General features: G+C 42.2%; 1 protein-coding gene across 1 annotated transcript in view; it reads left to right on the forward strand.

Annotated features, from left to right (window-relative positions):
* Positions 1-14,617, forward strand: part of HSPA12B (heat shock protein family A (Hsp70) member 12B) — a 230,372-nt gene that overhangs the window by 52,775 nt on the left and 162,980 nt on the right. Inside the window, exons 3-4 of the mRNA XM_030190980.1 lie at positions 2,109-2,209; positions 11,257-11,381. Of these exons, the coding sequence (XP_030046840.1) occupies positions 2,109-2,209; positions 11,257-11,381 (226 nt within the window). The remainder of the gene's footprint in view (positions 1-2,108; positions 2,210-11,256; positions 11,382-14,617) is intronic.

Genomic DNA, 14,617 nt, shown 5'->3' on the forward strand with positions numbered 1-14,617 from the left:
ATGGCTCCTGTCCAGTTAAATTGCCTGTTCATAGCTAACCGCTAATTTTTGGTGGTACTTAACTGGTTTAAGTCAAAACCGGCTATTTTGGGAGCATTCTGGGAGGCTGAGTTGGCACTTCGCAGGTTAAATACTGATACTGTCTCCCAATCTCCTTATGCTCCTCCCCCAATCTTTTCTTCTCCTTCCTACCTACACCATACCCCTCCCAATCTCTTTTCCTTTTGCTCATTCTATCTATGTTTACCTCTCCATGTTCAATTTACATATCCTTAAAACCCCACTATTACTATTTTACTACAATTTGTAATATTCTCCTTCAAGACTTTGTAATTCTATTTACTATGTAAGCTGCATTGAACCTGCTATGTGTGTGAAAGCGCAGGGTACAAATGTAATAAATAAATAAATATTCAGCACTTAACCGGCCAGATAGAGGACCACATAAAAGTCAGTCTTATTTTTATGTGGTGCCCCATAGCCAGTTAAGTGATTAATATCACATTTAACTGGCTATGGAGCTCATTTTCAAAAGAGAAAAACGTCCAAAAAGTGGCATAAATCTGCATTTGAACGTCCAATTGGTATTTTCGAAACAAACGTTTAGACGTTTTTCTATGAAGTCCGTCAGAAATGCGTTCAAATCACAAGGGAGCATGTCAGGGGCATGTTAAGGGTGGGATCTGAGCGTTCCTAACACTTAGACATTTTTCAGCCATAATGGAACAAAACAAAACCATCCAGGACTAAAGCTAAGACGTTTTGAGCTAGACCTGTTTTTATAACGAATAAGGCACAAAAAGGTGCCCTAAATGACCAGATGACACCTGGAGGGAATCAGGGATGACTTCCCTTTACTCCCCCAGTTGTCACTGACCCCCCTCCCACCCCCAAAAATTGTGATTAAAAACATTACTTACCAGCTTCTATGAACGCCTCGGGACTGGTGGTTGGGAGGCGGGGACAGTGCTGGGCAGACTTATATGGTCTGTGCCCTGAAGAGGACAAGTACAAATCAAAGCAGGGTATACACAAAAGTAGCACATATGAGTTTATCTTGTTGGGCAGACTGGATGGACCGTGTAGGTCTTTTTCTGCCGTCATCTACTGTTACTATGTTACTATGTAATACTCAGGTTCATTAGAGCACCATGCAAGTCCCTGGAGTAGTCTAGTGGTAGGTGCAATGCACTGCAGACAGGTGGACCCAGGCCCATACCTCCCCCTACCTGTTACACTTGTTGTGGAAACTGTGAGCCCTCCAAAACTGTGTGGCCAATCTACTAAGAATGCTGGTATCTCCTACATCCCAATGGCTAGATTTTGTGCATTTTTCACTTGAACTTTTGTTTTTTTCAAAAATGGACCAAAAAAAATAAATGCACAGAGCACAAAAACATCTAGCAAATAGCCATTTTCGAAAAAAATACATTTTTCAGTTTTGAACATGGTTATATTCCCTACTTGAATTTTGGACGTAGCACTGAATTTCCAGGTTTAGCACAGAGCGCCACCAGCTCAATATTGACCCCTTTGATGTGAGCCATCTCAATAGTAATTTTTCTTTTAAAAAATGATCATATTTTCTATGAATACCAAGCACAAGTTGTATCTTCTTTTAAGGGGTTAAAATGTGTATAACATGCTTCTCAAAACAAGCATTGCAAGGAAATTGTAATGTGATACTCTGATTTATTAAGTGTTATTCCCATAATTACAGGATGGGAGAAAAGCTTTGATCGGTGAGGCCTGCTGTTTGAAATTACACAAAATATAATATTGGTCAAAAAGGTCAGTTCTGCTTTGTAATTTGAGTAACACTTTTTGGCCCCTTTGAGAACTGTAGTCTTGTTATTACAACTTGTCCATGGAAGGAATCCTGGACTGACAGTTTTCTAAGAGTTCATTTTGCAATGGTGGATTTACTGCTTTCCCTAATATAATGTAGACTGTGTGCATGTGGGGGAGGATGGGTTGAAATTGATGGTTTGCCTCAATTTCTTTCTAGTAGCGATGGCACCTCTTGCTCTCCAGACTGCAGACTTTCTATGATGCTCTGGAGAGGTATAAGCAAAAGTGGAAGTAACTTCATTTTTTTTCTTTTCCAGGCACAAATGGTGAACAGTCTGATACACCCTCTCCACCAGACTCCCCAGGCTTGCACAATGAGAGCTGTAACATCGCGCCTCTCACGCCTTCCCAGTCCCCTGTAAGTTAAGAAGTCACCACAGTGTTTCATTTTATCATGGTTAGAGCCCTGGTCTTGCAATCCAGAGGTGGCTGGTTCAAATCCCACTGCTGCTCCTTGTGATCTTGGGCAAGTCACTTAACCCTCCATTGCCTCAGGTACAACCTTAGATTGTGAGCCCTCCTAGGACAGAGAAATATCCAGAGTACCTGAATGTAACTCACCTTGAGGTACAACTGAAAAAGGTGTGAGCAAAATCTAAATCTAAATAAATAAAACAGAACTCAGCCATGGCAGTGGCTTCAAAATGGAGGGGAAAAAAAGTGTCCACAGAACACCTATTAGCGTTCTTTGTAAAGTGCCAGAATCACAGAGAGTAATATTGATGTGTGGATGTGTAGCTGTGTGTAATTACACATACCTCAAGCATGTAAGTGTACAGAAAAGTGGCATTTATGTGATAGCGTATTATAAGGGCCTGCTATTCAGCTGGCGGCAATAAGCATTTTGGCCGACTGCTGCTGGTTTTAAACCCAGAAAGTCAATGCTGGGCCATGCCCAGCATCATAAGTACATAAGTGTTGCCATATTGAGACAGACCGAAGGTCCATCAAGACCAGTATCCTGTTTCCAACAGTGGCTAATCCAGGTCACATGTACTGTACCTGGCAAGATCCCAGAACAGTACAAGAAATAAGCAGTGGGTTTTCCCAATTCCATTTTAATAATGACTTATGGACTTTTCTTTTAGAAAGCTATCCAAGCCTTTTTTTTAAACCCTGCTAAGCTAACTGCTTTTAGCTACATTCTCTGGCAACAAATTTCAGTTTAATTACATTGGCATTGAATTTCTGGGTTTCCGAAGCTGGCTAAGCCATAGCCGGTTAAGTGCACAATTCAGCACTTAACCTGCTATAGGGCACCACATAAAAATGCGACTGACTTGTATGCGGTCCTACTTATGCGGTTAACCTGGCTAGTTAAATGTTAGACATTGTACCTAGGGGCCCTTTTACAGACCGGTGGTAAGCCCAACGCGGGCTGACTGCACACTAATCTGGAACTACCACCGGCCTAACTTGGGCACCGGCAGTAGTTCCAGCCCAGGCACGTACCATTTGCCGAGCTAGGGAAAATAGGTAGCTATTTTCTAGCACGATGCTAATCCGGCGGTAATCAAGCAGCACCGGGTGCTATCTGGTTACTCCCAGATTAGTGTGGGAACCCTTAATGCCACCTCAAAGAGTAGCATTAAGTGTTCCCCCCCCACCCCCGGGTATGGCCATGCGGTAGGTGAAATCTTACCACATGGCCATGCCATCTTTTGACCTTTTTACCCGCTACAGTAAAATGTGCCACAGCGCACAGTAAAAAGAGCGCCCACTGCCAGTGCAGGATTCTTTTTACCGCAGCTTGGTAAAAGGACCTGTTAACCAGCCAAGTGTCGACTCCATCCCAGGAACACCCCTAAAATTGTCAATTTTCATTCCAGTGCTAACCATGGTCAGACCATTACAAAGCACACGTCTCCCTCCAATGGCAAACGAAAGACTCACTTAACAAACAAGAACGAAAAACCTACACCACGAGAGGAAAAATAGACCCGGTAATATTCTGGCAACAGATCTACCACAACGGATGGACAATAAGGGCAGACACAAACCAATTTCTCCTAGAATGGGACGATAGATGCAGATTCATATTAGACAATATTGCCCCAATTCAAACCAGAACTTCACACAGAAAGTACTCAATACCATGGTTCAATAAAGAACTGAAAAAACTTAAAACACAAGTTAGAAGGTTGTAACTTGCATGGAATAAAAAGAAAGATGACCCCACACTTAATGCCTGGAAACAACTTCAAAGAAAATATAAATATACTATAAGACAAACTAAAAGATTATACTACAAAACTAAAATTGGACCAAACTACAAGGACACACATAAACTCTTCCAACTCGTGAATCAATTACTAGATACTACACCAGTCACAACCAACAGCAAAGATACACCAGGTGCAGACAATCTCGTGAAATACTTCAATGAGAAAATCATAAAACTGCGACTTAAAATACCTGTCAGCGATTACACCGATCTCCTTGATTGTCTAGATCCAGACCCTGGTGCATACCCAGCAGACAGAACCTGGACCAACTTCGAGATACTATCGGAGGATCTCATCTCCCACACGCTCAAAACATTCACCAAATCTCATTGCAAATTAGACATATGCCCAAACAACCTTATGACATTTGCCCCTCAACAATTTATAACAGACCTAACGAACCATTTGAACTATATGTTACAAAATGGACTCTTCCCGAAGGAGAAAAGAAATATTCTACTCACCCCCATACCCAAAGAAGCAAAGAAAAGTGCGAGTGAACTAACCAACTACAGGCCAGTAACATCCATTCCCTTAATAACCAAATTAACGGAAGGAATGGTGACCGAACAACTCACAAACTACTTAAACAAATTCTCAATACTACACGACTCCCAGTCAGGATTTCGGTCTAACCACAGTACTGAAACAGTACTAGTTACTCTCATGACTAAATTCAAACAATTGATTGCAACTGGCAAGAATGTACTACTCCTACAATTTGACATGTCCAGCGCCTTCGACATGGTTGATCACGGAATACTATTACATATCCTAGAGTACTTCGGAATTGGAGGCAATTTTCTCGATTGGTTCAAAGGGTTCCTAACCACATGATCATACCAAGTGACATCTAATTCGACTACATCAGCCACATGGATACCTGAATGTGGAGTTCCACAGGGATCCCCACTCTCACCGACCTTATTCAACTTAATGATGATACCCTTGGCCAAACTACTATCAAACCAAAACCTCAACCCATACATATACACAGACGACGTTACGATCTACATCCCATTTAAACAAGATTTAAAGGAAATTTCCAATGATATCAACCACAGCCTGCATATCATGCATTCATGGGCAGATGCATTTCAGCTGAAACTCAATGCAGAAAAAACCCAATGCCTAATACTCATCTCTCAACATAACATGAACAAATTCACCACCATTAACACACCAAAACTGAATCTTCCAATTTCGGACACCCTAAAAATTCTTGGAGTTACCATTGATCGTCACCTAACACTTGAAAATCACGCGAAAAACACAACCAAGAAGATGTTCCACTCAATGTGGAAATTAAAAAGAGTAAGACCTTTCTTCCCAAGGACCGTCTTCTGCAACCTGGTACAATCAATGGTACTCAGCCATCTAGACTATTGCAACGCACTCTATGCTGGCTGCAAAGAGCAAATAATCAAGAAACTTCAGACAGCCCAGAACACTGCAGCCATACTCATATTCGGCAAAACAAAATATGAAAGTGCTAAACCCCTACGAGAAAAGCTACACTGGCTCCCACTCAAAGAACGATTCACGTTCAAAATATGTACTCTAGTTCACAAAATCATTCATGGAGATGCCCCAGCCTACATGTCAGACCTGATAGACTTACCACCGAGGAACGCTAAAAAAACATCCCGCATATTCCTTAATCTTCACTTCCCCAATTGCAAAGGTCTAAAATATAAACTAACGCATGCATCAACCTTTCCCTACTTGAGCACACAATTCTGGAACGCGCTGCCACACAACTTAAAAATGATCTATGAACTAACTAACTTCTGCAAACTATTGAAGACCCATCTCTTTAACAAGGCATACCACAAAGATCAACAAATATGAACTCCTACACATAAATCCAGTACTGCCGTATGATACTTGCTTGTTATACTACTATCATGCTTTATCATTATCATGTTTACCCAAGATTTTTTGCAATACTAAATGTCTATTTTCTTATATATTTCCACTATTCATGATGTATTGTAAGCCTACAAAGAGGTGGGAAAATGTGGGATACAAATGCAATAAATAAATAAAACCGGTTAAGTGTCGCCGAAAATTAGCAGTTGGTTAAATTGCATTGAATATTGACCTGTAAGTGCTTTAGATCACAATTGTAGGTGGGGCATACACATGGGCAGAGCATGGGGACATGGGTGCAACTCCAACTTATGCACCCAGCTTCTAGAATACTATAAGCTATGCATATTGCATGGCATACTTAGGACACTCCTATTAATGACTGCCATTGGCCTGGTATAAATGGTCGTGCCAAAATTCAGGTGCACCAATGTGGGTTAACGCTAGTATTCTGTAATGGAATTGGGGCACCCTGATGCCATTACGGAATAGAGCATTGGGTCACCTAAATGGAGGTCCCCAAAGAGAAATATTGCACAAAATAAAGACATACTCCGCCTAATTCTATAAAAGTTGCCAAAAATTGCATGCACAAATTTGGGCGTGCATCTAATTTGCACATGCAGTTTGACTGAATAATGAGCTAATTAGTGACAATAATTTATTAATTTATTTTCAGCACTTGATATACCACAAGTGATCCCTGAAGTGATTCTGTGGTTTACAATTTCTATTACAGGTACTTTGCCCTGTTCCTAATTGACTTACAATCTGAGTTATATATTGTACCTGGGGCAATGGAGGGCTAAGTCACTTGTCCAGAGTCATACAGAGCTGTAGCAGGAATCAAACCCAGTCCCCCAGGTCCACAATCTGCTGCACTAACCATCAGGCCGCTTCTAGGCTTTTTAAGAACACAAAAAACACAACCCAAAAGATGTTCCAATCAATGTAGAAATTAAAAAGAGTAAAACCATTCTTCCCGAGGACCGTCTTCCGTAATATGGTACAGTCATTAGTACTCAGTCATCTAGATTACTGCAACTCACTCTACGCTGGCTGCAAAGAGCAAATACTCAAAAAACTCCAAACAGCCCAGAACACGACAGCCAGACTCATATTTGGAAAATCAAAATACGAGAGCGCAAAACCCCTCTGAGAGAAGCTACACTGGCTCCCACTCAAAGAACGTATCACATTCAAAGTATGTACCCTAGTACATAAGATCATCCATGGCGATGCTCCAGCCTATATGTCAGACCTGATAGACCTACTATCCAGGAATGCCAAAAAATCTTCTCGCACATTCCTTAATCTTCATTTCCCCAACTGTAAAGGTCTAAAGTACAAATGAATGCATGCATCAACCTTTTCCTATATGAGCGCACAGTTCTGGAATGCACTGCCACTTAACCTGAAAGCGGTCTATGAATTGACCAACTTCTGGAAACTACTAAAGACCCATCTCTTCGACAAGATTTATCACAAAGACCAAGTCATGTGAAACTCCCACATATACCCTGAATGTAAATTAATGCCTTCTGTTTTTTTACTATCATGTATTCCACTACCATGCAACCCAAAATCCTTCTGTAACACCAAGTGTCTACTCCCTTCTCATTTCCACTATTCATGATATATTGTAAGCCACATTGAGCCTGCAAAGAGGTGGGAAAATGTGGGATACAAATACAATAAATAAATAAATAAATGTAATTGGCATTAATGCACGTAAATTTAGATGTAGGATCTGTGCCTAAATTTTATACATGAGTAAAAAAAGGGGGTGCTGAAATGGGAGGGTCATGGGTAGAACAGCGGTGTTCCTAATATTTATGTGTGTTGTTATAGAATAAGGGGGGGGGGGGATATGCACCCAACTTAGGCATGTACATTTGCACCATGTGTCAGTTGCTGCAAATGACTAAACCTAAAGTTAGGCATGATTCCTGGGTGTGAGCTCTATTCTATAAACTGTGCTTAGCTTTAAGCATGGCTTACAGAATAACACTTTCACCTGCTCCAATTTTTTCAGTACCATATATAGAATTCACCCCACAATGTGTTCAAAGTGAAAGGCTAGCCATAGATGGTTTCTAAGGATTAGGTACTGATGAATTTGGAGATTTAATCCTGCATGAATTTATAATCTGGGTGAAAGGTGATGTCAATGGATAAGATCGATGGAGGAAGAGCACTGGGTTAATTTCCTTGGTTCCAAGCTTTGACTGTATATAGAAAAGACTAAAAAGGAGAACTCATACTGATGTAATTAAGGAAGCTGAAATAAGCACAGTACGCCATTTGCAGAAGAGGTGCCTGACAGTGACCAGCTCCCCTTACAAAGAGTGAGTTGGTTAAAACAGATCGATTGCAATATAGAATAGAAAATTCGGGAATGACCTTTACAGCCTCTTAAATCATACTTAGTAAGAAATTCATAAAATCCTTTATTCTGCACTGTGGCTGATCAAAAAGTGAATATACTTTGTTTTTCAATGTTGATGGTTATGTTTTTCAAATAATGACAGGGCAGTCTGCATTCACGATTCCAAACCATGTTCTTGCACCTGAGCAAACCTTAGCAGATTATAATCATTCATCATGACAATTCAAACCCAACTCACAGACAATTCTTTTTACCTCCTTTTCTGGGATTCAGTTATTCTGCCACAGGTATACGCCCCAAAATGGTCCAGCTTTGTAACTCCAAGGAAAATACACCATAGTAAAAATACAAAGGAAGGCGGACCACTAAAAAAGTGAGCAAACCAAAAATTCAAATAGTGGATCAATAATACTTCGAACAGACTCCAGAAAACAGGAAATAAAGTGGTGAATCCATACACATTACATTTCAGATATCTTTTTACAATATGTTTTTACTTTTTTTTTCTTTTTTTTCTAAAAGAAAGAGGAAAACGATTTCAGTTAGCTGTGACTATCTCACCTCACTAAAAAGCAGACAAACCTGCAATGAGGTAGACATTTGTGATTTACACACAGCTCACAGTTCTCTATCATTGGTCTTTAAAAAAAACCTCCATGATATTTAATTCAAAATGTAAACAGCATGAATTCTTCTCAAATCTTCTTGACAAAGATAAGCATATATTGTTCGTGCATGGAAAAAAATCACTTAACAGCAGGAGCGGTCCTGCACACACAATATATGTTTACCTTTATCAAGAAGATTTGAGAAGAAAGGTCTGTGAAAGGAAAGCTTTTACTAAAGTGTGATAGAAAGTGGTCTTAGCATACACCCTTACTCGAGTTTTTCCCATGTACTAAGGCCATTTTTACTGCAGCAGTAAAATGGCCAATTTTCCATTTTTTGGATTAATGGCCATGCACTAATGCTGCCTTTAACACACAGCCGTTAACAAAAATTAACAAAAATTAGTGCATGAGCCCTGACCAACACCTATTTTGTAGGCAGTAAGGGCTCACGTGATAATCCTGTGCTAATCAGTTAGCAGGCGACAATGTGGATGAGCTAACTGATTAGTGCTGGAACACCCATTCTCCGCCCCCCCCCCCCCAGACATGCCCCTTCTGCAGAAAAATCCAAAACATTTTTTGGCATGCAGGTAGTGTGTGCCAATTTAGAACTTACCGCAGGATAGTGCATCCCATGGTAAGTGTTACAGAATACGCTTAGCGAGTTCTGCACTTAAATTCTAATCAGTGCCAATTAGTGCTTATTATTGCTTGTTAAGAGCTCTTAGCACTGGTTACTTGTTAAGATAATTATGTTAAGTGTGTTGTTATAGAATCCGTGTCAATTTCGGCACAGATTTCTAGGCACACTATATATAATCCAGGGGTAAATCCATTAGCGCACCTTGGTAAAAGGAATCCTTAATTTGTATTAACACATTAATACTTTTTAGTTAATAGGCTTCTTATACAATATAACCAACAACTAGAGCTACTAATGTTATTAAGTTAGCATGCATTAATGTCATTAACACACATTATCAGTAACTAGGTCTTATTGAATAAAATGGGACCTGTGGTACAGTAAAGAGACTTAATGCACCATTGAGTGATAAAAAGGCATTATAATATTCTTAGTTTTGCTCTCCATTCCTTTCCTAATAATTCCTAGCATTCTATTTGCTTTCTTAGCCGCTTCTGTACACTGAACAGAGGGTTTCGATGTATCATCAACGATGACACCTACATCCTTTTCCTGTAGTATCTTGTAGTATTTCTGCTCCTTGGCTCCTTTCCTGCTTCTCCCAGCAGTGGAAAGTCAGGGTCCTCATACCTGACACTCCCTTGACTCATCCAGCAGCTAACTGTGCAGCACCATGCTAGCACCAGGGGCGTAGCCAGACTTCGGTGGGAGGGTGTCCAGAGCCCGAGGTGAGGGGGCACATTTTAGCCCCCCCCCCCACCATTGCCGACCCCCCCCCCGACACTGACGTCACCAACAACTTTGACCCCCCCCCCTGCCGACGACCCTCTCGACCCCCCTTCCCGCCGCCAACCCGCCGTCGCCGTTGTCTACCTTTGCTGGTGGGGACCCCAACCCCCACCAGTCGAGGTCCTCTTCTTCCGGCGCAAGGCTTCATTCTGTTTCTGAGTCTGACATCCTGCACGTACCTACAGGACGTCAGACTCAAAAACAGAACGAAGCCCTGCACCGGAACAAGAGGACCTCAGCTAGCGGGGGTTGGGGGTCCCCCGCCAGCAAAGGTAGGCGACGGCGGCTTGGCGGCAGGAGGGGGGTCGAGAGGGTTGTCAGCAGGGGGGTCCAGGGCCAAATCTACGGGGGCCCATGTAGCTACACCACTGGCTAGCACATTTGTGTAAGTAGAAGATCTAGCTCACAGCTTCCTAAAGCGTGGGTTGGGACCCAAAATAGGGTCACCAAACCTGCTTTTGGGATCATAACATAGATGGGCTCTCTATAGATGCATCATTATTCTACAGGGGGCGGGGGTCACACATTTTTCTTTAGCCACAATCGTGGGGGTCACAGCCATAAAAAGATTGGGAAGCAATGACCTAGCTGCAAATGCCAGTAATATCTGTCCCTAGTTTGAAATTGTCCAATTTCATGTACATACATTACGGAAGACTTTGAATCACATTCTGATATTGCAGAGTCCAAAGTATACTGGGGCAAAAAAAGTTGTTGTAAAAGCACGATCTTTTGTCTCTTTATAATATTTGCAAATGCAGAGTTGTGGTGGGAGGTAAAGGAAGCAGGTACAAGCCCCCAATGAATTCTTGTTCCCAGTCAGTCTTGGGGTGAAGCTTTGTGTTCCTAATGTTTCTTTTGTTGCTATATTTTCAGAGAAGTCAGCCAAGAACGCAGAAATCTCCTCCTTTCATTGTGGTGGTAGCCATTGATTTTGGTACCACCTCGAGTGGCTATGCCTTCAGCTTCTGCAAGGACCCGGAGGCGATTCACATGATGAGGTAATTCTTCATTAACATAATTGATCATTTGCAAATTTAAGGTTCATATGCTGATAGCGATACATTGGCTTTGATTCTCAAGAAGAGAGGAGGTCAGTGCTAAGTCTCTCATCAGTTAGCTCTTTAACCCCTTTCTGGTGGATGAGTCCATTTATTGAATCTTCTCTACACTGCATTTTCTGCTTAAAAGTGCTTCACTAATCCTGGTGTTAAATGTAAAGAAAGTTTTGGATCTGTTGACTCTAATAACATCTGAAGAACATCATTATGGAATAGACATATTAAATGGATTTCTCCACATTTTATCTGTGAAGAAAATGCGTAGTCAGGTCCTAAATACAGTAGGATAATCCCCCTCTGGATTCAGGACCCCCCCCCCCCCCAAATTGTGGCACCACCTGCTGCTATTTCTGGCAAGGATCTCCAAGCCCTGCTAATAGAACAGGTCATCCACTGGTGGCCTGACAGTCAGTGGCTGTTTCCATGGGCTGCTGGCATTCCAGCTCCCTTCTCCGCACATTCTTGTTTTTTTATGAATGCACAAAAACTGAGCCTAAGTAGGGAAGGGGGCAGCTTGGTGGCAGCCCATAGGCAATGCCTCTGACTGCCAGACTGCTGGTGGAGACCTGTCCCATTGGCAGGGCTTGGAAATCCCTGCCACTTTGGGTATTTAGAGGTCATGGGGGGGGGGGGGCATAGAAAGCAAAATGGGAGAGCAGGATGGTGGAGCAAATTTTTGTCCCTCTCCCCACACACACACACACATGCACACAATTGAAGGTCTGGCTATATGACTGCTATGCAACCCGAGGTTTCGGTGTGAGCATCAAATGGCCTACACAAATATATTTACATTGGACTTGTTTAAAGGCAGAGCGGGAGCTAGCATAGCTAGAAGGTTGGCTAGCACATAATCCACACACTCAGTAACCTTCAGTCCACACAGTTAATTTGCTCAAAACCGCAGAGAGTTTACTTTAACTTGGATAGCCAAACCTGGGGTAATGTTGCCATTAACTATGTACATTACTTTGATATTCCAGTAAAGTCTTTGCCCTTATTCTCCTCAAGTAATTACAAACCTTAAAGTAAAAGTGTACCTAGTTACTTCCACAGATCTTAAGAACATAAGAACATATGTCTTGCCATACTGGGACAGACAAAAGGTCCATCAAGCCCAATATCTTGTTTCCAACAGTGGCCAATCCAGGTCGCTAATGCCTGGCATGATCCCAAAACAGTACAATACATTTTATGCTGCTTCTCCTAGAAATAAGTGGTAGATTTTCCAAAGTCCATCTTAATAATGGCTTATGGACTTTTATTTTATGAAATTATACAAACCTTTTTTAAACCCTGCTAAGCTAACTGCTTTTACCACATTCTCTGGCAACAAATTCCAGAATTTAATTACACATTGAATGAAAAAATATTTTCTCTGATTTGATCTAAATTTACTACTTAGTAGCTTCATCGCATGCCCTCTAGTTCTTGTATTTTTGGAAAGAGTAAACAAGCAATTCATGTCTACCATTTCCACTCCACTCAGTATTTTACATACCTCTATCATATCTCCCCTTAGCCATCTCTTCTCCAAGCTGAAGAGCTCTAGCCTCTTTAACCTTTCCTCATAGGGAAGTCGTCCATCACCCTTCTCTGTACCTTTTTTAATTTTGCTATATCTTTTTTTGAGATGCAATGACCAAAACTGAACACAATATTTGAGATACGGTCGCACCATGGAGCGATAAAAAGGCATTATAATATTCAGTTTTGTTCTCCATTCCTTTCCTAATAATTCCTGTTTTCGTAGCCTCCGCTACACACTGATCCACCACTTATCAGTGATGACACCTGCATCCTTTCGTTTAGTATCTTGTAGTATCTCTGCTCCTTGGCTCCTTTCCTGCTTCTCCCAGCAGTGGTGGAGAGTTAGGGTCCTTGTACCTGATACTCCCTTGACCCATCTAGCAGTTAGCAGTGCAGACTATGAGGAAGGTTCCAGCCCTGGCTCATCAGGGTCAGTGACTGTGTTAGTCAAATGCCCTTTCCCTGGTGGGTCTGATGATACTGCTGCTAGTGGGTTAACAATTATTCTAGCCCTCTTACCCTGATAGTAAGTCAAAATCTGGTCCCATATCACTAAAGATAGTGACCCTTTCCCTGGGCTGGGTATTTTACTGGCTTTGTTCTGTCAGGATGGAAGAAACGAGCCCTGTTCTGGGACTGTAGGGTTAGGAAAATGTCAGAACTGTTTCTGTTCTGGTAGAGTGCTAATGTTCTGGTACTGCTGCACTGGTAGAACCTTAGAAAGCTATGCACTAACAGAGGCGTATCTACGAGAGATTGCGGGGTCCTGCCCCCCCCAAAAAAAAAATTGGATCCAGGGCCCATGGTTTGGCTGGCAGGGGTCCCCAACCCCAGCCAGCTGAAGCGTTTCTTCAGCACTGCTCTCCTTACATTGCCTGCTATGCTTCCCTCTCATTGCGTGCATGTTTGGTTTTAGTGAAACTGAGTACGCACGACACTTTGTGCATGCCCAATTTCATTAAAATTGAACATGCACATTGTAAGGAGAGCATCGCTGGAGAAACGCTTCAGCTGGCGGGGGTTGACATCCAAGGTATGTGGCGTTGTTGGGGGGGAGCGGGGGAGGCGAGCCAAGATGTGCCTCCTCTCTTTGGGCTCTGTTCCCCCCCCCCCCCACTTCAAGGTCTGGCTACACCCCTGTGCGCTAAAGAAGTAGGGTTCCAAAATGAAGTTTGTTGTATGTAGTTTCAGGACGAACATTCTGGGTCTGTGATCCAGAGAAAGGTTCTATTCTGAAACTATGGACCAAAAATTTGAGTTTGAGCTTTTGGAGGTAAGTATAAAACCTAAGTATAAGGGAGGGGTCAGGTCTTCCTCTCTCAGGGAGTGTCCACAAGGAGCATGTAGAGAGGCAGCAGGTGGGAAAACCGCACTCTGGGGCCCACCAGACCTTTAACTCCCTGCCCTAGGGATGTAGGAAAAGGAAGAAGACGAACCAAGCACAAGGAACATCTGAAAGTAAGTGGCAACCCCTGGTGCATCAAGAAGAGAACTGTTCCCATGTTAAGGTCAGCCTGACTCGCAACTGTCCCCCCTGAAGCACCATGTGCCCTAAGGAAGAAGGTCTAGTCATGGGGAGACTGGATCCTGAACTTCAGAGTGAAGCTGTTGACAACAGAAAGTCCCAAACTGGAGCCAGTGAGCCA

This window comes from Microcaecilia unicolor, chromosome 2 (assembly GCF_901765095.1).
Source record: "Microcaecilia unicolor chromosome 2, aMicUni1.1, whole genome shotgun sequence".
In the NCBI taxonomy this organism is placed as follows: domain Eukaryota; kingdom Metazoa; phylum Chordata; class Amphibia; order Gymnophiona; family Siphonopidae; genus Microcaecilia; species Microcaecilia unicolor.